Genomic DNA, 27,495 nt, shown 5'->3' on the forward strand with positions numbered 1-27,495 from the left:
CTAATAAGACAGAGCTTTATAACAAAAATGCTTCAGATGTCGTGTGCATGCACATACTTGCAATGGCTCAGTTAGTTATCCTGGAAATGCCAGAGTATAATTCAATCACAGTTTATGGGGCAGGGAGGGGGGAAGAAACAACACAGTACAGAACAAAAAGTTGTTTGTAGAACAAGGATCAGCTATTGTTAAGAACGAAAACATATGCCCTTCCATAAGAAGCAACTTATCCCTAGATTCAGGACTACACGTACTGAATATCGAGATCATCTTATACTCTACTCACTGCTGCTTTCCAAATTTTTGATCGTTTTTATTTTTGGCATAACATGCATCTTAAAAACTGAGCAGCTTAGCTTTGTCAAACAACGTTCAATAGAAAAAAAAAACAACAAACCAAACCTCTGGAAGACCCATTTGACCTGACCGTTGGTGGAGTTCCTGTGATGGAAGGAATTACATTAGAATAGTATTTTCCCATTTCATACACAGTATAGCACATTGTGACAGTTGAGCATCTTGTGTGCACAAGCTGAAGCATATGCTGAGGCTGAAGATTTGGAAAACACAGTCTACTAAGTATAAGCATTCTCCCTGCAAGCAACAGATCAGTTTTCTTAGTTAAAAAGGGACAGCATCAAAACTAAAATTTTGAGTGGCCCTCGAATACCAGGAAAAAAAACAACACAGGACCTCAAGCTAGTGGAATTTCCTACATAAGGCAGTCAAATTTACAACCAGTGTATACATTCACTAAGGAATTACATTTTTTTTGGTAAAACCAACAATCCAACATACTGCAGAGTCTGAATGTGAAATATAGGCACAAAATAGATTCTCTACTTTTTTTCAGTGTGGAAAACATAGTTATTTAACAATGTAATAAGAAAATTTACTATCAGGTGAGCAAAAATTTGTAACAATCTGAATAAAACAAAGTACTGTATAAAGGTGCAATATTGAGCAGATTTGATTTTGGTTTAAACATACGAGTAAATCATGGAACCTTTCTCTTCTTATCTATGAAGTATTTCACATTACCAGTATCATTCTAGTTCTTCCCAGTTGTCAGTAAGGTTACCTTTGCTTTGACGTCGAATACTAACCAGCTTTCCAGCTGATTTGATACTCCACCTAGAACTGTTTCCTGAGCTGGCCAGGTTTGTGTATTTTGTGGAGCCTTTGGTTTCATCTTCCCAGCCTGACCAGGCTGTATAGTCACTTAAAGTAGCTGCTGCATCACTGGTAGAGTCAGCAGCAGTAATCTGCGGTGGTTCCCATCCCTCAATCTCATCTGGTTTCCTAGATTGGACATTCTGCTTTATCACCAAACTGTCCCAAAAACCCGACTTCTTTTCAGACTTCATTTCTTCCTTTAACTTTAGGTTTGTTCTAGAAAATAACAACGAGCTGATTAATTTCTTCATTTAGCAATGCGTGTAATAGTTATTAATGAACATTCAATTTATTTATTATCTTTTATAGTAAGGAACGCTAGTCAGTCATCAGCCTATGACAGTACATCCATTACCGTCAACTTCAGGAAAAACACCCTCATAGAATCTTGCAGGGATAAATCAGGAATGGACTTAGTATGGCCATTTCCTATTACAAAAGAACTTACACTCCCCCTCCCCGTGAATTACACAGAACTGCCTTTGGAAATCCATGAAGTATGTTAGCATGCATTAGAACAACTTAGGACTTTAACCAAAAAAACCTGAAAAACAAACGCAGAGGTAGGATAGTAGAAGGAATATCAAAATGTTTGTCTACCACCAGCTTTAACAATCAATCACTATGTTCCTCAGTTTCATATACCTGTCATCACCTTGCCAGTTAAACCTCATACCCTAAAATAGTTGACACACACAGTATTAGGACTTTAAAGACACTAGATTTTTTTTCATAAAGATCTGCACAATATTTTGAAAACAGCTGGTTTGTATTTCTGGTAAGAACTCCCAAAATTCCCCTCCCAAAACCAAGAAAAAACAACCTTGGTTGTATTTTCTCTCTCAAAGAGGCATTTGAAAGGCTACTCATATTATTACATTTCTTATCCCATTAAGAACTTTCAATCTGAATTATTTCATATTTGCAGTGTGGAGTATTTAAAATACAAAATGTCAAATGTTTATGCATAAGTTTATATGCAGGGTTATGTGTGCAATCAAATAATGGACCACAAGGAAAGGCTGAACATCAGTGGCAAAACACACAAACTTCAGGGTTCAATGAGCTAAATAGCAAATTGAAACCATTATCTGCTAGTAGCATACAAATTCCTTAGCCACAAATAAAACCACCATTGATTTTTTTTTAGTATTTCTATTAAAAGAGCTTTTTTTCCATTAATGAAAGCTTGACACCATCATATTTAAATAGAAGCAACTGAACCAATACCTTTAAAATGACTTTTCCTTTACTGAATTTTGAATTTATAATTAGATTTTTCAGAATTTTCATCTTGCTAAAGCCAGTCACAGACTCAGAACAGTTTTCTCATATTTCATGAGCAGTGCCCTTGAAAAGCTGCATTTTTCTTTAAAAGTAAAGTAAAAATTGTGGCATACTGCTATAGGGAAATATCCTTAAAATTAACCCAAACTTAAAACACAGACAGTTTTCATAGTAATGCTAAAATAGCTTTCCGCCTTTGTGCTAACTCAGTTTTCATACTTCTGCTCTCTTTACTGGGTACTTGATTCTATATTCAGCATCAATTGCAAAGGATCCTTGAAGCAACCTAGAATCTTAATAACACCCACAACATGGTACAGTGACAGTAGCTGAGGACTTTTGGGAAGTTTTATTGAACAGGCTGAAATGGAAATGGAAATATATGTATTTACATTCCAAATTGTTTTTATATATATATATACACACACACACCCCCCTACATGCACATATATACACTTGCATACCAAAATATAGATATTTCAAAGTAAACTGGAAACAACACATACTACAGGAGGTCTTATCAAAGCTAATATTAGCTGAAACAGCTATATAGCAGATACATGCAGATAGGTGGCATGTTTTTTCCTGTTTGTAACCGAAGTAGTTAGGTAAAACGTACATATACTTGTAACGGCAAACTAGTCTGTCCTGGATGGAGGTCTGTTCTGTTCAGAGAACAGCTCTAACCATACCGGCAGCAGAACTGTTCCAAGTAAACACCTCAGCTCTGACAGGGAAGATCTGCAGATCCTGGTATAGCTACTCCACTTAACCTTTTCAGGTGTAGACAAGACTTCAAAAGAGAAAGTAAAGCACATAAAAAATGGAATTTGTAAACTCAACCATAATTAATCCTTAGGAGGAAAGGGGGAGGGTGGGAATGACCCTTTTACTCAGAAACCTTTACTCCTTTTCTACAGTAAAAAATTATTATGCAGCTAAATTCCCTTTTCTTCCTGACAGACCTAAAAAGGTTATCAACAACATCCGTCCTTTCCTAATACATCATGCCTTATTCATTGTAAGCCTAACATATACATAATTTTGAAATGTACATAAACCTTTCTCTGTGATTTAACTTCCAGGAGTTGAACATTACTGCTTCTCTCTCAGCATCTACCTTCACTACTTTGCACAGCTATTTTCTGTTCCAGTTTGTGTGTTTTAATAGCAGATAGACCAACTGGTTTTACTCACCCTTTGGATTTTGGAGACTTGCATCCTGCTAGCAATTGCTGTTCATCATCTTTATTGAACATAGATGTCACTTCCTTCCAACCCCGGAAACTTGCGCCTTGAACCTATACAGAGAAGCAAACATCCTCATAAATGTGAATTACAAACTTAGAAGCAGAGCGTATGGCTGCCAGCGCTGGCTCTGGATGGCCGACAGGCAGCAAGAGCCCTACCTCTCCTGTGCCGCGCAGCTGGGAGCGCAGCGGCTCTGCAGAGCCTGCGGAGGATGGCCACGTTGTGAAAGAGAACAGGTTGGGTTACTACAGCAAGAGCTCTTTCCTGCTGAGCAGAGTACAAAAACTTGCCAGTTTGCAGAGGCTGGCAAGTGATGTCAGTGAGTACAGCCGGGGTCCTGGATGCTCTTCTGCAGGCAGGAGCTGCTGGCTCCATTTTAGTGTATCGCAGTAGGAAAGGAATGTATGCAGCTTAGGGAACAGTCTAAGGGCTTCAGTAGACAGAAATGAAACCAAAAGGCATTGCTAGAAGGGGCCGCAAGAGACAGGACAGCCAGCTTTACTGTGAAACTCTTTAGATTTAACCTGCTTTGCACTCATTGTCCCAATTTTTAACTCACCAAAATTACTTCTTGTGGCCCTGCAAGCAAAAAAAAAGGTAAGAGCATTGGCTCACCAGCGCAACGTAATATATGGTACTGGTGCACTACAGTGTGCACTCTAAATCTACTGTGACCATTAAACATGGAACATAAATTATTTTTTCAGTATTATTAAAGGTTTGATTCCCTCTCCCCCAAAGTGAAAAAAAAGGTATTGGTTATTTTTATTTTGATAGCATGCTTAGGGACTCTAACAGAAATGCACGCATGTGTGGCAAGCACGGAATAAAACGTTGCTGTTCTTTCTAGCAGAGTCTATTAAGAGTGACAGAGTGACAGTCTATCAGAGTTACTTGATTACATTAAAAAATACAACAATACATTACGACGTATAATAAACGATCAAAACAAAACTGTGGTTGTCAACACGAGTGAAGGCTAATTCATCACCTATTATTATGCTTCATCCATTTTGCAGAACTCATCGGTGCAAATTAGTATCAATTTGACATTTCAGTTTTAATTGATTACAATTTAGAACTGGTACATCCAGGCCTTAAAACATGTGAAACATCACCTACAAATTGAGCACAAACACTAGATAGCAAAATACTGGTACCGCCAACTCCTTACCTTTCAGAAACCCACAACCTCTACCATTTACAGGAATAAAACAGCACCTGCATGTTAGTCACGGAGTATTTCCATCTCTTGTTCTCCTGTTTCACTATATCCTACACTTTCACTTCTCACCCACCCTCCAAACTCACATCTGAACCGCCTCAGCTAGTCTGACTCAGGAGATATATAGCAGGTCCATTTTAGGATCAGGAGGAAGGTCTAACCTAGACTCCGTTTCACTTTGTTTAGATACGAACATGGATCCAGCTTTAGGCAGAGCTCTGAAGAACTCTAAGAGGCAAGGCTAAGCAAGCCCAGAGCAACTTCCAGCTCTCATTCACGGGATATGGACAGACTAGGTACGCAAGAGCTAGGTTCACCACAACCCAGGCCTCCGCAACTGCTCCACTCACCTCTTCCTAAACCCACACCTAATCTTACCATAAACCACAGCATTCCTCATGGCATCACAAGAAAAGCAACAGCTTCTATATATATTTTTTTCCACTATAAGAATAAAGTGAGTACAGATTATAATAAGCAAACTCTCATGTTTAATTTAAACAAATGGTCTCTATTTTTAATTATGTTAAAAATATGTAGACAGCTAAGTTCAACTTTGCATCCCTGTGGCAGACTCATCATACCCATCTCACAGTATAAACCAAAACCAGACAAGCTGCAGATGATACTTTCACACAGGTATCTCGCTATATAAAATACTTGTGTTTAAATCAGCCTCTCCAAGCAGTACTCAACATATAATGCTTTTGTGGTGTAAATAATGGTTTAAAACCTCAATTTTTGTCTGTAAAAGTCTAATCCTGTTACCTGTTTCTGTTGTTTAGTTAATTCTGTAACAATTTTAACGTGAGGATTTGTTACTCTGATTTGGCTTCCTCTCACTGCAAATTATTTCATCCACAACAAACTTCCAAAAAAAGGAAAAAATCTCCAAGAAGTTAGCTGCTAAAGGAAGTAGTCTGTTTAAAGTAAAAGAGGAAAAAAGAAAAAGGAATAAAAAAGAGAAGGAAAAAAAAAAAGAGAAACTCTAGAAAGCACTTAGCTTTTTGCATGTTAAAAACATCCTTTATCTGTTATCTTACTCAAATGCTACTACTTCAGGCCTTTTTGGGAAGGAACCTTTGCAAACCCACAGTTAAAAGCAGCACATAACAACTCTTACTGCCTTAATCCTTTATGCCTTTAAACTAGAAAAAGACCCAAATAAACCTCAGTGATCTAGTTTATGTATAAGCTTGTCTTTTTTTCACTGATGATGTTTCATCAAGCCATTGCCACATAATAAATCTGCAAATTAAAAAAAAAAAAACCAACAACAACCAAAACCTCGTCACTAGTTTTCAGATAGCAGTTTAATACAGAGACAGAGCTAGCTTAAATTATATGTGCCTTTAAAGAACAGCACTGATGAAAGACTACCTGGAGATATTTATACACACACTTATGTTCAATGTAGTAGATATACCTACCCGTACACCTGCTTTTAATCTAGAACACCATACATCACTGATACAACTCCAGCCTTTGCTGCATTGTTTTTGGATACCCAAGCCACAAGCTGTCTATATTTTAAACATATATTTTAAAATTTAATTTCATTAAGCCCAACTCTGATTTACAGCTACCTTTAGGAACAATTATTAGAAAAGTTAGAAATGTCAACCAGATAGTGTGTGCAGGCCTCCAGATAAAAATTTACAGACTCTGCACTCTTTCTACCTGTATGTAAATCAGTACCTATATACACATTGTACCATTCCTTCAATATTTTCATAAAGAAGTACTTCCACAATGGATCCATAGCATTTGGTAGGTATATACAAGGGTAACAACCGTGTATCAGATTCTAACTCATTTATTCTTTTCTCAACCAGTCCTTAGGGAAAACGTACACTAAACCTTTAAGACATACTTCCACCACTACTTGGGGTTTCCAAAGGAAACACTGCCAGGATAATTTACATAAGACCATCAATGTCCAAGTAGACCATATTTTGCTAATGTGATAAAAGTCATTGCACAAAGCCTACTCCATATTAAATGGACTAGGGTGAAAGAAACCCCAGAAGTGCAAGACTAAAACCAGAACCTCTGCCTATCACACTTAAGCCTCCTCTTTGACACCTGCCTGCACCAGCGCTGATCTTCTGATGCATCTTTTCACTCAACTGAAAAGGAGCGAACAGCTCACTCTTGATAGTCTTCTCAGGGCTACCATACTTTAAGAATATAAACCTTAGCAAAGGAGGAGGTCAAATACTTATTTCGCACTTCCAGAAGCTTTTTTCTGTGTAAGACAACAACCTTTCTTTTTTGCTTATGGCTGTCACGTAACTCTGTCACGCACTAAAAAAATCCCTCAGAAGAGCCTGTTACACTTCTGTATTTCTTTTCAACGTTCTTTAAAGACTTTTAAACTACAGACAAGTGCCACCACCAATGCAGCTGGAACAGTTACAACTCTATCTGCTGGTAGGCACAGCTCAGGAAGATCTTGAAGTCACCAGTCTCTGAAACCATCAGTTTGACACGCAGCAGTTGCAAACCCAAAAAATGCCAGGAACCATCACAAGGATTAGACAAATTCAGACAGCAGATCCATAAATGGATACCCTCGATTTAGAGGCATGCATCCACTAATATCTCAAACCAGTGATTCCTGATGTGGGGGGAAGAGGCCCTAGAAACTGGCCAAGCCACGCTCTCCCTGAACAGCACACAGGCTGCCAGACTAGACGGGCCGGTCTCTGAATCAGTTGGGAATTTCTTACATTCTTACAGAGCATATGGAGAAAGACCCTGATCCCAGAACAATTAGCTTCCTTGCAATGGATGTCAAAGGAAGGTCAATAAGTAAAGAAGAGATAACACTTTGGTAAGCTGACTCCTCACCACACCAGAGGCTTATTTTATGCAAAAAGATTAAAGTTATGCAAAGTATGAAAATAAGGTACTGATATGGTCTTAAAGCATCAAGCCACTTCCAGAAGTTCTGTATTTGATTTTATCATGTAATGGTGTACACAAAACTCAAAAGTACTACTCCTAAAATTTTCAAAAAAGTTTATGACTGACTAGCTTGTATTCTCAAACCTTTAAAGTATTTTTCCATGTGTCAGTGGAAAAAGAAGTAATTCAAGATCCAAAATTCATAGAATCACACAGCTGGAAGTGACCTCTGGAGACCATCTAGTCCAACCACACTGCTCAAAGCAGGGTCAGCTTGAGCAGATTGCCAAGGATCATGTACAGACGGGTTTTGAGTATCTCCACAGCTGGAGAATCCATGACCTCTCTGGCAACCTGTTCCAGGGCTTGACCACACTCATGGTGAAAACATTTTTTCTTATGTTTAAATTATATTTCTTCTGTTTCAATTTGTGCCCATCGCCTTCTTGCCCATTCACTGTACAACACCAAGAACAGTCAATCTTCTTTACACCCTCCCTGCTGCTGGTGTACATGCAAAAACCTTTCTTGTTGCTTTTCATTTTCCTCACCAGATTTAACGCCGGGTGGACTTTGCCTTCCCTAACTCCATCCCTGCATGCTCAAAGAGCGTCTCTATATTCCCCCCAAGTCACTTGACCCTGCTTCCACCTCCTGTACGCTTCCTTTTTATGTTTGAGGTTTTTCAGAGTCCAGGTTAAAAAATAAAAATTAAAAAATAACCAAATTAAATGACCATGAGGGACTACTGAGAAAAGAGAGCACTATTAAGAAGGACTAGAATTGTAACATCAGATGTTAGAAAGTCAAAACCTTCAGAGGACCACGTTGGATGCTACAGCCTACTATTTTTCAAAAATGCCAATAAGAACCAAAGCAGAAACTTCTCAAGATGCCATTTCAGTATTCTGTGAAGTAGGATTACAGACTGGTCTCACCAGTTTGACTACAAGAGCACAGAGTATGCCTATGAGAACAGCCATTAATAAAGTTTCTACCATATCTTCCATTTTAGATTGTGAAAATCTGTGCAGCACAATGCCCTGTGCAATCATCTAAAAAGATCAGTAGAAGTGAAATTGCACATACCTATTAATCCATTAACTGGCAGACTACTGAAAAACTATCATCATCTGTCCCAACAGGCAACTAAAAAGCCCAAGCCCAGAGCAAAGATTCTTCTCCTTCACTAGAGGAAACTCCAGCTTATGAAGTACACTTTCTCCACCATGAGAAAGCTGTTATTTAATTAGCATTATCTTCTGGAACTGAGAGTACAAGTAGTCACTTCTAGAACATCATGTAAAGGATGCAGTCTGTATCCCTAGTGAAACTGTCTGCTCTTTCTCGCCCTCGCTGCCCTCCCCTCTGCTCTGCCGATGCTTCAGTGTCAGTGCCCATCTGTCAGACAGATTCCCAGAGAGCAGTCTCACAAGGTGGCAGATCTGCTTTATCAGACACTGCTGCTGAAAAGGGTCAACCCAGCCAATTGCCTGCTCCCATATATACTGCCTTCCGTATGCTATGGGTTTGTACCTGTGTGATGCTGTGGAAAACCAGTACAACTCACTAAGCCAGCAGAAATCTAACTTGTTCATTTTTTGCATTCTTCCGGGTTAGTGGTAAGAATCAGCTCATTAAAAGATGTCAGTCAGTCACCAAAGAACATGGAAGTTAGGGGCAATAGCACCTTTGTTCTAGCAGCAACTTCTAGATCAGCTCAAGCATCCTCTGAAAGTTGCAGTCATCTATCCACATTCTTCCATATATACAGCTTTGTACATACAGTGTGGCTTCCCCAAAATCACCCCCTAAGCTTCACTCTGTAAACTCAATCCTTACCATAAGGGTTTTCTGCTTTGTTACCTATATTGATTCAAGTGAATCAGCTGTATATAAATTGCATATGTTGACTACAATTTTTCTTTCTTTAGATAAAAGAGGGAACAAACATCTACTGATAGTTAACTTTACAAAAAGTGTCCCAGAAACAGACAGCTCCTCTTAAATTGGAAGTCTCCTACAAAATTGAGAGGCATTATTACCAAAAATTACTGTAGGTATGCCATTTTTCACTACATCAACAAATTCTGATGATTTACATGACTCTCAGCTTCCCATACTAGGTAAATAGACAATGAGTAATAAATGAACAATCAGAGAGTCTACTGAGAAACAGTAAAGCATCACTAAGAAGAATTTTTAGTTCATTTTACTGTCAAAGGTACATAGTTCATCATTAGAGCTCTACTAGAGGGCAAGAAAGTTCATAAAAAATTAGGCTAAAAGGCAACAGAACAGTTGGGTATAAACTAAAGTAGTAGATTTCCCTAAAAGCAAATTAAAAAAGTACATTGCACAAAAATTATGTAGATATAGGTGACTATGTACTAAAGAGGAAGACTGTGTACATTTAACTGAAAACAGGTAAATCCATCCATCAGATGGATGTGGTTAATATACATGAACACCTTGTTATGGGAGGGGAAAAAAAGCACAGAATTCAATCAAGTCAAAGAATAATAGCAAGGATTTGGGACACTATGTTAGAGGTACAAGACAAACAGTTTGCATTTCAAACAAGAGATTCAAGTATGTTCCAATATTACTCTGATGCTAAAATGGTACTGCTTTATAAGTGAGTACCAGTACTTTCAATATATTCTAGTTAGACTTTTCTACTTCCCATCTGCCTGGCCAGCAGGGCTCCGGAGCACAGAAATCACTCTCTGCAGGCTACAAGAAGCCACATAACAAGAGTCTTAGCAACCAAAAAGAGCAATTACAGGGGATTCTCACTGTATACCTGCAGTGAGAATCAGCATGTTCAATGCCATTGTGTAGTTAAGCAGCTAATCCCTAAAAAAATCACTGCTCAGCATGTATGAAATGAGATTTCCAGAAATTTATATTTTGGCCAAGTCTTAGTAGACCTTCAGAAGTATTTTCACAGAGATTTGACAAGTGGTGAATCAAAAGCCTCCAGCAAAGTAGAGGCGCTCCGCAAAACACTTGCGGAAATTTTTTATAAATGTAAACAAAAAGAACGGATTTTCCTCTCAACCTTGACAGAAAAGAAACAATTGTTTGTCCTACACTTCCCTCCCTACTCCCTCTGAAAAAAATGAGCCTAAAATAAAAAGCTAGAGATGGAATTTTCCATATAAGTACCTTACAGTTCAACAAAGTTACAACTGTTTTATAATAAAAAAATGCCAATCAGCTTTAATTAAAGCAGCGTTCCCACATTACAGGAAACCTATTCATAGCATGCAAGAACTCAAATAACAGAAAGTGGGGGAAAAAAAACAACCTACAAATTTGTCTTCCAGATATCAAAGCATTTGGGGGGGAGAATTTTTCAACTCAACCAACTGCTGGTGCGCAGACCAACTCTATTCTCTGGCGCATGTGAGCTGAAACTCCAGGATTTGGCCCTACCAGATTGTCCCAATATCTCCAATTTCATTATGAAAATGATTTATTTTGTTTCTCAAAACTCTTTGTCTCTTTTCAAAAGCTGGCCTGATAACAACCTCGTTATGCTTTTAACTCAGAAGCTCAGCATGTAGGTGAGACCCCCCCAGATTTGCTTTGCAGACTCCAAAGGCCTCTGGACAGCGTCAACATGAGTTCCAGATTTCTGCATTTCATGGAGCACCACTAGAGAGTGAGGAACTGTGAACCCTGAGATGTCAGGAGGCCTTTTAACCAGCTACACCTGCCTTTCCGGAGAGCTGTGAAGAGGAAACTAGAAAAATCCAGCATTGCAGTAAGCCTGTCCTCACTGCAATGTGGGCAGCTTCCTGCATGAGCAAAAAACTAAGACCATTTTCTAACCTCCGTCTCCAGCCATTAGCACTATCTCCCACTTTTGCACCTCCAAACCTAGGTCAAAAGCTTTTTTCTCTGTGAATGGGCATCAGAACTGTCTTAAAACTCAGGCTTTAGAGACCAGGAAGACCATCTCCCTAAAGGGCAGACATACCACTCATCCACTGCCCTTTTCTTCAAGAACTTCATTGTTCTTCACCATACTGCTTCAAGATGCAGACTGTTTTATTCATGACACGTACATACTGAAAAGGCCACACATATCATTCATCAGCCTTTTATCAACATATTAAAGATTTTGGAACTTCTGGAATATCACTGTACTGACAGCTTCTAAGATGACAGAATAACCAAATAAAATACAGAACTGTTTTCACAAACAACAATAAAGGAAGAAAATGAGAAGGGTAAGGTGCTTTTTTGTGAATACATTTTAAGACAAGGGTGTTTTACTTTAAAACACAAAAAATACTGCAGCTCAGTGGTTTGCCTGATTACTTTTTTTTTTTTAAAGTCAAAGCACAGACTTAGCAAGCCTTCCTGAATGACTAAGTAGGGGGCAAAAAAGCTTAAATACAAAAGAAATTAATTTTAAGATTCTTTTCCTAAACATTCATTACCTGGCATAAAATCAAAAGTAGTTTATGTTTTCATAAAAAGGAATACATTTCTTCTAAAAAGTAGAAAAAGGTATAGTACAATCTGACTTCTATTTTTACTGAAAATAGAACTGCATCTGAAGTAGAACAAAAAGAAGTAAGAGACAGATGTTCAGTTTATACATATTAATGTAAAGTATCCTATTAGACTAATGAACCTATTTTTAAATGCTTTTCTCTATACCTATGGAATTTCAAAACAAGCTCTAGCATATCATAACAACTTCCAGTTCTTTCATCTTCTACTAATGTATTTTAAGAACATTAAAAAAGATTCTTGGACACATATCAAGGTAAAAAAAAAAACAAACTTCTATGCCTACTTTTCTTTTCTGAAAGAGATACAAGATAAAGTCTCCAACTTCTTGTGATCAGAGAGCCAGCTGAGGTACATATAATGGAATAAATAACCCAAATCCCTTCTACTTTTCATGTTTTCATTGCCGGTTACAGCTAGAATTTAGTGCTTCCTTAGACGTCAGTTATTCCTGTGGCTTATTTTCTTTTTGTGTTTTAAAATCTATCATGTAGGAGAAAAAATATAAAGATGCTTTCCCCTCCCCATTAATGAAAGGAAATAAGGAAGTTTCTAACTAATACTGCACTGCTAATATTACTTCCATGAGAACCCCGTGACCAAGCATCATACATAATTATAAAATAATCAATGAAGTACATAAATATGCTCCTTAATCATGCTGTACATGAAAAACAGGTAACTTCCTAACATACATTGACTGAAATATATACGATATAAAACGTTACACTCCCAAAGAACAGTTATTTACCTTTGTTGCAAGTTGTGACACTGAAGATGAAACTTCATCATGAAGAAACTGGTCTTTATTCTCAAAAAAAGGATAAAGATAAAAAAGGCCCATAGTCAGTTTTGGTTTGACAATTAGCAGTGACAAATTTTAGAGTATTCATAAATGCTTTTATTCTATTCAGCCCATCATAAAAGAAAATTGACAAAATACGATCACAATGCAAAACTAAGCAAACACCACTAAAATAAGAAATGTGAATAAAACAGCACTTAAAATGATAAAAAATGCTGCAGCATATGTACAAAATAAAATCAAACCCCTACAAAACCAAAAACCCCACACCCCAAAGAGAAAGCAAGAAAATCCTTGCATCATAACAATTTTAGTACAATTAAAATTTAAAAAAAAAAAATTGAATCTTAATAATTGTGTCTGTATTTTTTGGATCTACACTGATTTTCTATATACCATACTAGACGATGCTCTATGCAGTGTCTGTAGGCTGCGGAGAGAGGAATGCCCCAAGATTATTTCCTCCTTCACATTAAAAAGCGTTACATTTCCTTAACTAAAGGACAGACTTTTGCCAACATTCCTTTCCCCTCCATTTACAACAGTAGATTTCTGAAGAAAACCAGAGTCCTGGAGACGCTAGTGAAGGTAATTCAATAGGGTAGCATTTCTGCCCAACTCTGAAGTAAGCTGGTGTCTTAGTGCACTCAGGTCATCCTGTTACTATCAACATTCTCTTCAAGACAAGTAAGATCAGTATCAGGAGTACTTCAGAGACAAAAGAAAGATACAGAAAGTGGGGCATAGCATACAGTAATTATGCAATTTTATCTTTCTTCAATCTGCATTTTAATGAGAAAAATGTTACTTTTTTTTGCTCTGTATCACACCAAATACAAACAGTCCCAAAGTACAAAACAAGAACAGCTACCTATAACTGAAATTATTTCACTCCGATTCCAAGAAAAAAAAACAAAATTACAACAGAATAGTTTATGAAAAGCATCTTTGAAGTGGCAGTTTCACAGAATCCCCTGTATTCACTTTGGTCCATTTTTTGCCTATGTCAGCCACTTATTTTTTCAAAATCAAATTTATCAACTTCCTTTTCAACTGAAGTAAATGCTAAGGAGTTGATATTCAATCCACTCCATAAGCTTAATTCTTGTTTTAGTGTAACCACACGCAGATATCCCAAGACACACAAACCACGCACGTCCCAGCTCCTACACAATACCAAATACCTCCTTCACTTCTGCTAACCGCATCAGAAAGAGGTGAGAAAGCCGGCATGAGAAGCGTTAAGTATTTCTAGTCATGTGGAGGCCCAGATGTATCAGCTTCATTTTGAGAGACGAGCTTCAAATCTCATGCATCTTTTTTTGTCATAGCTATTTTTTATATATTTATATTTATTTATTTGCCTGCTAATGTTTCCATTGACTTTATAGGCAATACTTTATATTATACAAGGGACAAGGATGGAGTTAGGAGGAGCATTTCTAGAACCAGTATGAAGACCATTACACTGTAGTTCAACAATAACTGTGTGTTGAAATACAGTGATTTGTAGATAGCTAGCTTTACTTGTTGGGGCAGAACACAAAGTCAGGAACTCCTATTATCATCCAAAATGAGAATATTACTTCCTATGGATCTTAACAAGTTATTTAACTTCCGGATTTCAGTTAGCTGTCTTTAACACAGGAGGATATTTTTGTAGATGGGATACCAAAAATGACAAAGTTAAGATCTGTGTAGTACTCTAAAATGAAATTCAATTACTTTTTCCTTTTCCCCTTTTTCCCCCCCTTTCTTGCAAGAGAATCATTGGCAATGATTTAAATGGTAATGCCCCACACATACCATTTCAGAAGTTTCCTTGTTTCTCCTCAATACTGTCAGCTCTCACACTTTTAGATGAGGTTGCAAAGCCTTAGACTTACTATGATGGCATCTCTGCTTGGACACAGGGTAAGAGCTAGAGAATACTTTGTCTGATTTGTCCAATATTTTACCAAAAAAAAACCCTCAAAACAGCAAGAACTAGAAAAGCCTCAAGGGGAAGTATGGTAAGAGGAGAAATTATCTCAGACCTCCAGAACTGGCAGAGCTACCTGTTTCAACCAATAGCAATACTGTCTCTAGAAGAAACAAGGCAGTATTAATACCTTCCAAAGAAATAACGCTTGTTTTTATTCTTCCAGCTCTCCAAAAATCTTAAGAAGTCTAACAGAAATATGGAAGTGCATAAAGAGACTTCATGCTTTACTACAGAGAAGAGAAAAGATGGAAGTGTGAAGGCATACAGCCTCTAGCAAGCCAGAGCACAAGGAAGCAAGGGTGCAAAGCAACTTCCACAGTACAAGCTTTTAGGGGAAACCCAAGAAATGCAGTGAGCACCTCATGTGGCTAGGGAGTCAGCATAATAAAATGTGAATACCATTGTTCATGAAAGATGTAATTCACAATAAATAGTAGAGAAAAAGGCGTATTTGTTTGCTTCCTTAGAAGTGTGACAACTAGGGCTGTGTTTCTGTGTTCATACAGCGCTACTACTCATGGACATACAAGGTGCTACCTCCTAAGGAATGAGTCAGTAGTTTGCACTAACTATGCTCATGCAACAGAGGCTAATGGAAATAACACAAAGTTAAAAGATAGGAAATACAAAGATTACAAGATATGAAACCCTCAAGAAAGCAACTGGTGAGAATCCAATACCTAAAATACATTTTTTGGGATGGAAGACCTACCAAGTATCCATAGTATTCTTTTAAGATGCCTAAGGAGTCTTGCACAAACGTGGTATACTTGTGTCCATCCGTACATCCCATGTGCTCACAGTAACTCGTGCTTGAAACTAGCCAGTAGGTTTTTCAGCAGTCTAAAAGAGATTAGATTTCCAATTTGTGGAAAATCCATTGCTAGGGAAAGCAGAGAGAAGCAGACCAATGTCCCACAGCAGGAAGAGAATGCGGGAAGAGCACGTATTGAGGTTCAGAGCCAGACATGGCCCATGTCGCAGCGAGGGACTTGTGCACTGTGCAGTAGGGATGGGTTGTGTATTAAAAAAAAAAAAATGACAGAAGGAAAGAGGAGATGGAGGGAGGGGACCAGTGCCACCATGGGGAAGAGCCAAGGAGAAAAAAATGAGATGTCATATACAACCCGTTTTCATTTGTTACCCACAGAATAATTTGCGGTTTTCAGTGATACACATTAGTACACCCTCTTCTGATACATATTCTTTACTTTTGTTACTCTTCAGAGATCAGGGAGCCTATGGTTTGGTTTTTCAAATTTTCTTTGGGGGAAGATCTGACGATGTACAGCTACGTGAAAAGAGTGAAGATGAGCTTGCTTTATCATGCTGCATAACACATGCTGGCACTGAACACTTACAAATTATTTCAACGTATTTTAATCTGGGCGGTTCACAGTTACGACAAGTAATTTTTTACTTCAATTTAAAAGAAAAACGCAGACCACATTATAGTATTTAGTAACTAATAGGCGACTAAATGCTAACACTAGTGGGAAATGCTGATCAGCAACTTGAATAGCCTTCCAGTTCTGGCAGGGGAAGGTTGGTATGCACAGTGTGTTTTCATACGGAAACAAGTGCCCTTTTGTTGGACATACTGCAAACCATAAGGTACTCAAGGGATTAATTCGACTAGCACACAAACCTTTTTGTACAGAGATCAAAATTGTAATCTACTTCCCTCAGCTTCCTTTGTGGTAAAGTAATTAATTAGTCTCTTTAGATCATTCACTTTCATAATTCAGGCCAAGATGAGGAACGCTGGACATCAAAGAGTTAAGGCAAATAATAGCATCATCTCACCCTGCATGCCCTTCTTTTGCTCTAGCACATAAAATGGTATATTATTGACTTTTTCTACCCGGTTGTGGAACCTTCCTATCATACACACACTAACTGTCAAAGCCAAGCACATGTAAGAGCAAACAAGCTATTATTAAAAGAGTAGGTCTCTCTGGTGGAAATTCTCACCCTTCTTCTGACCCATTACATCCCCTCTGCCTATTGCCACATCTCATTTAAAGTCTAGGTTATCATACCTGGAAATGCAAATTAGATTATGAACCACAAATGTATAATTTAAGTGGAAAAAAAACCAAAAAAACCACCACCTCAAGAGATACACTCCAGGGTAGAATTTAACACAATTCTCAGTATTCCACAAATCCCACTAAATAATTTAGTGATAGGAGAGGGGAAGGTTAAAAAAAAAAATATTTAAAAAGTCACTCAGGAAAGCACAAACCTGAAAGTTAACCTCTGAAGTTGGAAAGATTCCCAAAACACTGATTACAAACCAAACAGTTGAACAACTATATATACACAGCCTGACCAGAGACAGTCAGCACAGACTCAGAAGAGGATACCACACTGCCAGATCACCATCTTAAAATACAGCTAACAAAAGAAAAATGTTTCCTTGGGTTTGAGCAGGATCTTGCCATAACATCAAATGAAACAAACAAGACTAAAGCAGAGTATTAATGCAAAAGTCACTCTGCTTATCTAATTTTAGAATGTAATAAAAAACAATGCAAAACACAGTCAAGCATGGGTAAGAAGAAAGTTAGCAGCAGAAGATCAATGGCATTGGGCCTCATTTTCTTTGCTGCACCTATATTGCACACCTGGAATACACACCTTTGCTGCACCATAATATACACCTGGGAAAATTCAACGTGCAGATATGTGCTTTCTGAGTCATGAAATTGAGGCAACAGTGATCAAATGTAAATGGCCACCGAAACAACTATACTGTTTTCAACCTATTTTTTTTTAACACAGCTGAAAAATAAAGCTGAACTGTACCTGAACACTCACACAAAACTGAACATGCCCTTTAACGAAAAACAAGGTTTGCAATTTTAACAAATAAAGGATGCATTACTCAGTCACACATAGCTTTCTTCTGGGATACGAGGCGATGTGTTCAGCAGACACAACTCCCATGCTGAACGGTGAATTGCCTCTTCAGCTTTCTGCAGAGGCAGCCCAGATTGAGATCAAACTCATTTCATTAGTCCTGTCCACATTTCATCTACTGCTGGATCTCAATCTTCATTTGTATGTCCCTAAATCAAGTGAGTGAACCAAACTAGCCATCTGGGCAGGTGTAAATCGAAAATTTTCTAATAATATCACCAATGAAAAAGATTAACTTAGGCATTTCTAAAGTCTGTTCATGCTCAAGAACAATTTGGTATTTTAAACTCATTTTTCTCTTCTATAAAAAGTACTTTTCCACTCCAGATTGCTCACTACACTTAGAAAAACATCTACATTATGACAATAATCCATTTTAAATGCCGCTGCAACTAAATAGTGACAGTGACTCCTATCCTGCAAGTTTTCTCTGCCAGTCTTTGGCAAAACTGAAAATACTTTGTCCATTAAAAAAAGGAAAATGTAAAAATCTAAGTATGTTAAAGAATTATACTTTCATCTTGGGATATATTTAGTAGGCAACACTAATATTGAAACATGTTTCTAAAATATAATTCATCAGACCATTTCTAGAAGAACTTATTTTACTCTGCTGATTTTATTTCAGATTCAGCAGACAACCCATCTAATGTATTTAAAAATGCTTCCATCTTCCAGGCTCCAGCCTTTCGTAACTACCTATTAGTCACCAGACCGACTGGAAGATGAAAACCAGTTTTCCTATGTTTTCACCTTTCAAAGTATTATTAATATTCAATAAAATAAGATCATGCTCTTTCCTTCAGCTTACACAGCTGTCAAGAACTAGTTTAGCATTTTCACAAACTCTGTTTCTTTCAACCACTTCAATTATTGCTTCACATTCCTTTACATTTTAAAATAGAATATCTGAATTATTTCCATATTTTTACTGTCAATTGATATAAATGGCCAAACTTACTGGAGAAGATTAATTTCAGAATGTAAGTATTTACATCAGAATACTTTTGTAGTGCTGCATTTTATTGCCATTACAAAGAGAAACATCAGAACATCAGATTCCTGTGCTCTCTGTTTTTACATGAATATACGAGGTTATTCTATTAATTGTTCACATTATTGTGCATCTCCGTAGTACGTGGTTATAATACATCTTACTCAGACTTTGCTTCTCTGAAACATTTTTGGAAGAATGTTATTAAAGATTAAACACTTTAAAAATATTTTAAAAAGCTCAGCTCATTAAGAATCTCATTTTGCCCAATTTATAATATTTCAAATATGCTTCAAGAAATGGAAACAGCTGTATTAAGATCAAAATACCATCAGTGTCAAAGCTGAAACAAAGTAAGAAGGTCAGATCAGTTCTGATGAAATTTCTGACTGAAAATCTGTCAAATATTTTTAACAACTTATCCATACTAGAAGTTCATATTTGCTTTTTTCTGATCCAGAAAACAAACCAACAGATGCTAATTCAAAAGACAGTAGGTGACATACAATTTTTATTCAGTCATGGCATTTGCACGAGTAATGGCAATATCTTCATAGTATAGTTTCTGCAAAACTGGTTGAACACATTATTTTTGGTTATAGCGTTCACCAGCAAATACACTGCTTCCTTTCACATGTGGCCTTTATCAGAACTTTTGATACTCACATAGACCTACTAGAACCCATCCTGGAGCTCCTCACAAAGAACCATGATGAAACTTGTTGAATATGTACCTCTGATGATGACAGAACTGAAAGATAGTCTACCTTGTAAAGTGTTCAGTAACTTCTAGTAACTCTACTTATGTTATGCATGGCCTCACACAATCTAGCAAATAGATAGTTTCTACAAATGCAAGGAAAAAAACCGACCTATTTTATCAGTAAAGAATTAAATAGATTAAAACCACTATATTTTTTTTTCTCAAAAAGCAATTATTTTTTTTTGTTTGTATATTACTGGTAACAAATCTGGCACTGCTAGGAGAGTATGGCTCTAGAAACTTCATAAAACCCCATGAAGATACAACAAATAGTTTAGGGTAAGTGGATCTGAAGGAATAATGTGGAGGAGAAGATAGTGGTTTTGCGGATCAGTGAAAGGGGTTAAGGTGGAGGGGAGGAAGACAGACAAAGCTGCTGGCAAACCGAGGTGATTTGAGCCGGTAAAGCAGAACTGGCTCAAGGAAAGAGACAGCAAGTGATAAAAATGACAAACCGGGGGAGAGGAAGGGGATGTACTAAGAAAAACCTTGAAAGCAAGGACAGAGATTTGTATGTAAATGTCCTGAAACAAAGGGAGGCCAGCTGAAGAAACGGAAACCAAAGGATGAGGAGGACTTAAACTTTATGCCATAAGCAACAACATTAATATCAGCAATGGGATTTGCAGGGACTAGGGGATGGGGAAACGCAGAGTAGGTATGAGAAGCTGCAGAGGAAGTAATCACCATCAGGATGGGAAGTGAGGGTCTGCACAAGAATTTCAGCTGTCTAGACAGAAAGAAAAAAAATAATTAAAAAAAAATAACAACAACAATGAAACAAAAAACATAGAGTAAAATGAAAACAAAAAAATATAGAGTAAAAAGCAGTAAAGTATTGGACACAAATTCTCTTTTGTAAATAGATAAAACCCACTGACAACCTTCAGCTTACAGGCTTGACTGAAAGAAATCGATAGATACTGAAGTTGTCTGTAGTAGGAGACCAACCAGACAATATGTGCTCTGTAGGAGCTAAGACTCAGAACAAACCAACAGAGACGGGGTAGGAGGGGAGGAGCGGATCTGATTCGGGTCAACTCTGTAAAGACTATATAAATCAGAAAGCGAAGCACCTCAGAAATGAAAGACATTTAAAAAAAAGAAAGCCTAAATCCCCAAAAGACACCGTCAGCTCTGCAGAGCTCCAGAAAGACTGTGAGAAAGAAACAGGACCCACTCGAGAAGCTGCTGAAAGATGAATGTGACAAGGAAGAAAAGCAAGAAAGGCAGGCCAAGGGAGGGCTCAGGAGAGTCTTCGGTGTTGGTCCCACAATCTAATGTTCAAGAATGATGACAGAATACAGGTGATGGATTTTAGCCAAGAAAATGTCACCGAAATGTCATAAGAACAAGTCTGATCAAAGGAAAAAACCAGGCTAGCAGAAAGGAGAAGGTATGAAGGAATTATGAGAGTACTGCAGGCAAAGCCTGAGACACACTGAAGCGGTCAGAAAGTGAAGGAAAGGCATTAGCTGGATTAACACTGACTGCTTTATTTTTTAATTAAAAAATACCCTTATTCAATGTATTAGTAGAACATGAGAAATGCTGCTCAGCTCCCACCCATTCCTGCAGGGCCTGTCTGAGTTCGACTGATTCCAAGATGAAAGCCAGTATAAAAATTGTACCAGACACTTAAACATCTTCATTAAAATAGATAACTAAAATTCTGTATAGCCAACTTTAAAACATCCAGTGAGCAAGTCTAAACAAAATTCAGCATAAAACATGTTTTTGCACATATTCTCTTTGAACATAACAAAAAAATACAATTGGGGAGAACAGATCAAGGCTAAGGATCTGAAATATTTTTACATGAAAGATGAAGTTGCAGAAGATAATATAGGTCAGCCTGACACTCATCCACTACCCTAATGTATAGGTGTATTTTAAAATGGAGCACCATTTTACATCAGTTACATGTAATATTGACACAGCATTGACATCTCTGAGGACTGATTAGAGGATGGCAGGCTTGAATCAACGAGAACTTAGCACGACTGCCAAAACATTGCCTTCTAGAAGTCAAAACCCAACATTTTTCCTTTTCTAAAAATATAACTGCAGTTTGAAACATAATAACTATATTACAAACTGAATGCAAGTTTGGCATGCATCACTGTACATTTCTAGCATATTTTGAGACACAAAAAAGCACATTAATTTTATTTTATACATGTATACTATTTACGTTGTGTTAAGTTGCCTTAATGTATTAATTGTAACTTTAGCCAATAAAGCATGCATCTTCATTGCATAGATTAAAAATATTATGCTTCAAAGCATAAATTAAAATTAACTTCTAAGATTCAGTCTAAAACTGCCTGAACTAAAAAAATATACAATAATCCACACATTTATTTACACAAGTACTGTTTCAAAATTTACTTGTCTTTCTTATCTCAGGAAACACCTTACTATTTTAAATAAGTGTTAACAATTCAAAGTACTTGAATGTATGCAGAAACTTTTGTTACAAAGTGGCCACAGGCTGACAATTCCCTCCCATTGCAATTTTCATATTCTAAAATTTGTTTCTGTTCTCCCCTGGAACAAACTCAAACCATTCTCTATTCCACAAAACAAGAACTGTCAAAACTTCTCTTTTCAGATCAAACTAAGCTTTTCTATTTAAGAACTATGAACTTCTACAAATTCAAATCTCTGCTTGAGTAAGCCCAGATGAGGCTTCCATATCTAAATAGGATGATTAAAATTTCTGTAGAGTAAAAAAGGTTGTGGGGTTTTTTTAAAAAGCTTATAGTAGCCTAATTCTTTGTTGCTGTCTGGTGCTGCAATGTCATAATTATTAGGTTGCACAGTGAGAACTCCTTCACTCTTTCTCAGCTTCGAAGAAACAACATATAGGACCAACATTTCATTACACTGAAACACCTTCAACCTGGTCTATTTTAATGACACAGATGTGACTAGCAGTTTCTATTCTTTGAAGTAAAAAGTTCCAGCATTATTTATAGCATGAATGGTAGAAGCTTAAGGATTTTCCTCCCACTTGCCCATTAAAAAAGAAAAAAAAGACAAAAGATAATTCTTGGGGAAAACAACATATCATAAATCAAAGTCAAAATGCAATGACTATGGTTCATCTTCTCTTTTACCAAATGACATATCAGGAAAGAACCTAGAGGAAATGAAATCTAACAGTAAATTTCTCCATGAAATCTAATGTTGGGCTTTCTTAATTCACTAAAAAGCACTCAAACAAATTATCTAGATTTTGGCCCCCAAGACAGAAAGTTAGGGAAACGCTGGATTTTCTTCTTCTTGATGAGGTAATCCTTCATTCACAGCTTAAGCAGGCTGTACCATGACAACTTAGAGGAGAGGCTGAGGAAGACTGAGGCTCTCATGCACAGCTACGGTACCAAGAGAACCGTCCCCATAACTCCTCCACGCTCTGGTGGTGCTACTGTCCTCTAATCTCAGGGGTCTGGGCGATGCAGGTCAGGACACAGCGGTAGCAAAGTGCAGATCATTACCAAATCCCCCTACACATTACTGGATTTCACCCCCTTGCGATCATATTATTGGGAGCAAAAACAGATTCTGATGGAACATCAAAAATGTCGAATACTAAAAGCAAGGCCCTTGAACCACATCAGCTGTAACAAGCTGAACAAGTGCATTCGGTTACCTTATGCTTTCTCCTTGACACCTAAGCCATACACATACTGTACCTATGGCTGACCTAGAAGCTGCCTTTGAAAGATCATGAGAATTACAATGTTAATCAGGTGGTCATAGTCTTCCATATAGTCTATCCTTCCTTAAAGCATACATAAACTCTAAAATAACTACATTATATGTTTGGGGGAGGTGTTAGGTATTTTTTTCCCCAGTTGTCAAATCTTGGCTTCAACAGGCAAAACAATTAATAGTTTATGGTCTTCACTCCACCTTCTGTGCCAAGCTACACTACAGCCTTGCTAACTTTTCTGAATCCTTTATCTTCAATGATGTTTCATTTAGGACCTTCAAATAATTTATTTGTCCCCTGCCACCTCCAATAACAAAAAAGCATCTTTTATTCCAGTGCCATTGGTAATAGACGTTGTGGGAATTGGAAAGGAATTTTCTTAAAACTGATGAAAATGGCAAACCATTTGCACCAGAAATCATTGTCATCACCATTATAACTTGAGACCACCACTAATGGAACAGAAGCTCAGGATAGTAAAGACAATCAGACAGGACCAAAAAAACCCACCAAATAAACAAATAAACAAAAAAACCCCCAACCTCTGTTGCTAAAGTAGAGGATTGGGACAATTGTCAGGACAGAAGCCTGAAGAATCATCTTCTGACTGGGAGGCCAAAGTCAGGAGCCTCAAAGGGGATCTGGAGCATTTGTGGTGGAGAAGCTGTGAATAATCAGTGGTATTTACTGGAAGCTTTTGGTGACCTTTGGTATTCAAAGAGGGTTTCAGCAGGTAAGCAAGTCTAGGAGGGCTGTGGATAGCACAAGCCAAGCAGCGTAGTGAAAACTGGAAGTTTCCAAGCACCTGAGGATAGGAACTGTAGGAGGCAGAGGTCAGATGTTGTATGAGAGGTTGTGGGAGATACTTCAGGTCTCCTCCAACCCCACAATCCCCCCTCATCCCGTGAAGGGGGTCTCCAAAATGAATATCTGTTCTTCCTCTCCCACAGGAAAAGATCCTATTCATCCATATGAATCTTGAGAGCTGCTGTCAAACAAGTAGCAAGGGCTCGGTCTCTTCTGTTTGCTGTGCAGGGGAATGGACAAGGCAAGGCTGAACTGGGAAGCAGACTGGTGATTTTGGCTACTGGAAGATGAGGGAGTAACTGCTGCGATTGGGAGAGGCTGCTCTTCAGCAGTAGCCATGCATGTTGACAACCCACAGCAGCTGCCAACCAGAAACTCAAGCAGAAGGTGGATTATCCAGATGCCTACCTTGCTGGAAGAGCTGGAGTGTAAGACAGCCATAGGGCGATAAAGTTGGGTGGGTTTTTGTACCTTCTTTTGAATACAAACCTCACCAGTTGGTAGCCCTGGGCAACTGCTTGCTTTAGATATGCAGGTCTCCTGCAACATCTCATACAACATCTAAAGATACTCTGTATCAGCAGCAGATCAGTTCAGCAACAAAGCAGTACCGGCCACCGTAACAGGCTTCTGAGCTGGATTGATGCCTAATTGTTACCAAGTTTTTGAAAGCAAGTCAACATTCTTTAAGTTGTTTTGCCTGATACTCAACTGATACCCTTCCTTTCAGGTTGTATTTGTCAGGCGACCAGTACTTTGAGAAGGTCACTGCTGGTATTTAACTTACCACTTAACAATGAAAGCTTTCAAATAAGATTGCGGCTATTTAAAGATAGCCAACTACCATTATTGAAACTATAGAAAAAACAATCCTGCCAAAACGTCAGCGCTCTACACAAACGCGCACACATCTGCAAACGAAGACTATATTCTTACAAATCACTGTTTAATGTATTGTGCTTAACAGATAGGTTGCAGTGCCCACTGCCTAGAGCTGAGAAAGTACCCTGCGGTATGAAGCCACTGGAATGAAGGACAGCAAGTCCCAGCAATGCCGGAGGCCGGCTGCTGGAAGAAAACAGGGGAGGATACACCAGTCGGCACCCAAAAAATCGGGTGACACTTGCACTCCCCGCACAAACACCCCCTTCTCCGACCACCGCCAGCCTGCCGGCACATCCAGGGCTGAAAAAAGTGATTACTCATACCGCCGGAGAGGAGGGGAGGGGGAGCAGGGCGCGGGGTCGAGCCTCACGACCCCTCCCCGGTCCCCGCGGTGTACCCCGCCGCCGCCCCCGCCCGCTGCCGGCCTCCGCACTCCTACCTGGGGGGCCGTGAAGGCGGCGGCGGCGGCGGCGCAGGCGGCAGCGGGCGGCGGGCCGCGGGGACGGGTGTCCTCCTCCTCGGGCGAGTCGTCCAGCAGAACTTTGCTGCTCTTGTTGAGCTTCCACATGGCGGGCGCGGGGGTGGCGGCTCCCGCCTCTCTTCGTCCCGGCAGCGAAAGGGCCGAGGCGGCAGCGGGCGCTGCCTCCACAGCCCCGGCCGGTGCGACTCGGCTCGGCTGGGCACGGCTCGGCTCGGCTCGGCAGGGCTGTCAACCCGCCGGGGGCTCCCGGGGCGGGAGGGAGGAGCGCTGTCTGGCGGTGCCGGGAGTCCGCCCCCCCCCCCCCGCGACCGCCTCGCCTCGCCTCGCCTCGCCCGCCGGCCTGCTGGCGGCCCCGGCCCGCCGAGCCGCTGCCCCGGCTCCGCCGCCCCGCCTGGCGGCTGAGGGGAGCCGGGTGTGAGGAGGGTCCCTCCCGCGGCGGCGGCACGATGGGCAAGAGGCGGGGACACCGCCCCCCCCCGCTGTGCCGCTCCTCACCTGCCACTGCTCTCCGCCGGAGCCGCCGTCCGCAGCCGCTGCGCCGCCGCTGCCATGTTTGCGGGGGCGGGGGGGCGGGGGGGGGGGGGGGGCTTTCCCGTCACTACGGCAACCGCCGCGGCGCCGACCGCGCTCTGACAGCGCCGGGCCCTCGGGGCGGGGGTCGCCCCTCCCGAACGGCTGCCGGGCGCCTGGCAGCTCCCCCGGCCTCGCCGAGCGGGGGAAGAGCCCCCGTAGCCTTCCGCTGGCACAGGAGGGGCTCCCCGGGCCAAGGCCCCACCGAGGGCCCACCCAGCTCTTCCAGAAGAGGGGCTGGCGGGGGTTGTGGAGGGTGCGGATGGCGCAGCCCAGACAGCGGCGACCGCAAAATGTCCGTCTGGGCGACGCGGGGCACTTTGAGGTGGAGCCGGGCCTGTCCGTGGTGCTGGGGGTAACGGCACCCACGCAGCGCCATAGACGGCCCGACAGCACCTCGGATGGGCCTGGCGTACCCACCCGCGTACCCGCCGGTGTCCTCACCGGCCCCTGAGCCCACGGATCACCTGGGGTGCACCGCAGGAAGAGCAGGCTCCACGGCCGTGCCCCGCAGCCTGGGCCAAGTCAGGCACCACGCTCCTTCCCCTTCCCGCCTCCCTCGCCCCACCGAGCCCTGCAGCCAGGGTGGAAAAGCCTGGTACATCCGGCTGGAGTCCAGTGAGTCCCAGTAGCTCCCAGTTCGATGGCTGAACGATCCAGATAGACCACCCTACATACCAGCTGGTATTCTCAACAGTTCTTGTTTTCAAACAGATGTTCTAGCATACTTTTCTGTAAAAATCCCCACCCAGGAACTCATTTATCCATCATTTTGAACTGTGAGTTAGGGTCAGATGTCCGAAGAACCATGAAAGTACTCTAAATAGCCATTTTTGGTTGTTCTGCTTGCTTAACGTTACTGTGATTTCTTGAGCAAAAGGCCATAATCCTCAAGGATCCCTCATGAAAGGCTTGCAAGGCTTGCTTTGACTGCCTGATCTCTTTGGGGGCCAAGCAGCAGCAGTGAGGCAGCAGCAGCAACGCTTTGCTGAGGGTATTTACAGCTGCAATGCGCTCCTACCTGCTTAGCTGGAACAGGGCTCAGCCCGGGGCTGGAACGCCAGCTCCCACGGGCCGGTTGCTCTGCGTGCTGCCCGTTGCTTAGGGTGGCTTTAACTCCCCATCAGGGGTGTACAAACACCCACAGAGTCAAGGTTTACAAATCAATGAAAAAACACTAC

General features: G+C 40.1%; 1 protein-coding gene across 2 annotated transcripts; it reads right to left on the bottom strand.

Moving 5' to 3' along the window:
- Positions 1-1,046: 1,046 nt before the first annotated feature.
- Positions 1,047-26,305, bottom strand: TDRP (testis development related protein). 2 transcript variants are annotated; one of them, XM_075747261.1, is made up of 4 exons: positions 25,703-26,305; positions 13,131-13,190; positions 3,661-3,764; positions 1,047-1,392 (listed from the first exon to the last, which is right to left on the bottom strand). In XM_075747261.1, the coding sequence occupies exons 1-4, from the start codon at positions 25,829-25,831 to the stop codon at positions 1,047-1,049; spliced, it is 639 nt and encodes a 212-aa protein (XP_075603376.1). In that variant the 5' UTR covers positions 25,832-26,305. The 2 variants fall into 2 exon arrangements, with proteins under 2 accessions (XP_075603376.1, XP_075603377.1); XM_075747262.1 differs by lacking the exon at positions 13,131-13,190.
- Positions 26,306-27,495: the final 1,190 nt, after the last annotated feature.

Source organism: Balearica regulorum, chromosome 3 (genome assembly GCF_011004875.1).
Source record: "Balearica regulorum gibbericeps isolate bBalReg1 chromosome 3, bBalReg1.pri, whole genome shotgun sequence".
In the NCBI taxonomy this organism is placed as follows: domain Eukaryota; kingdom Metazoa; phylum Chordata; class Aves; order Gruiformes; family Gruidae; genus Balearica; species Balearica regulorum.

Coding starts and splice junctions, on each gene's coding strand:
- TDRP (XM_075747261.1), bottom strand. CDS start 25,831: ATGTGGAAGCTCAACAAGAGCAGCAAAGTTCTGCTGGACGACTCGCCC. Junction 13,191..25,702: donor CCGCCTTCACGGCCCCCCAG/GTAGGAGTGCGG, acceptor CCTTTTTTTGAG/AATAAAGACCAGTTTCTTCA. Junction 1,393..3,660: donor AAGTCTCCAAAATCCAAAGG/GTGAGTAAAACC, acceptor GTTATTTTCTAG/AACAAACCTAAAGTTAAAGG.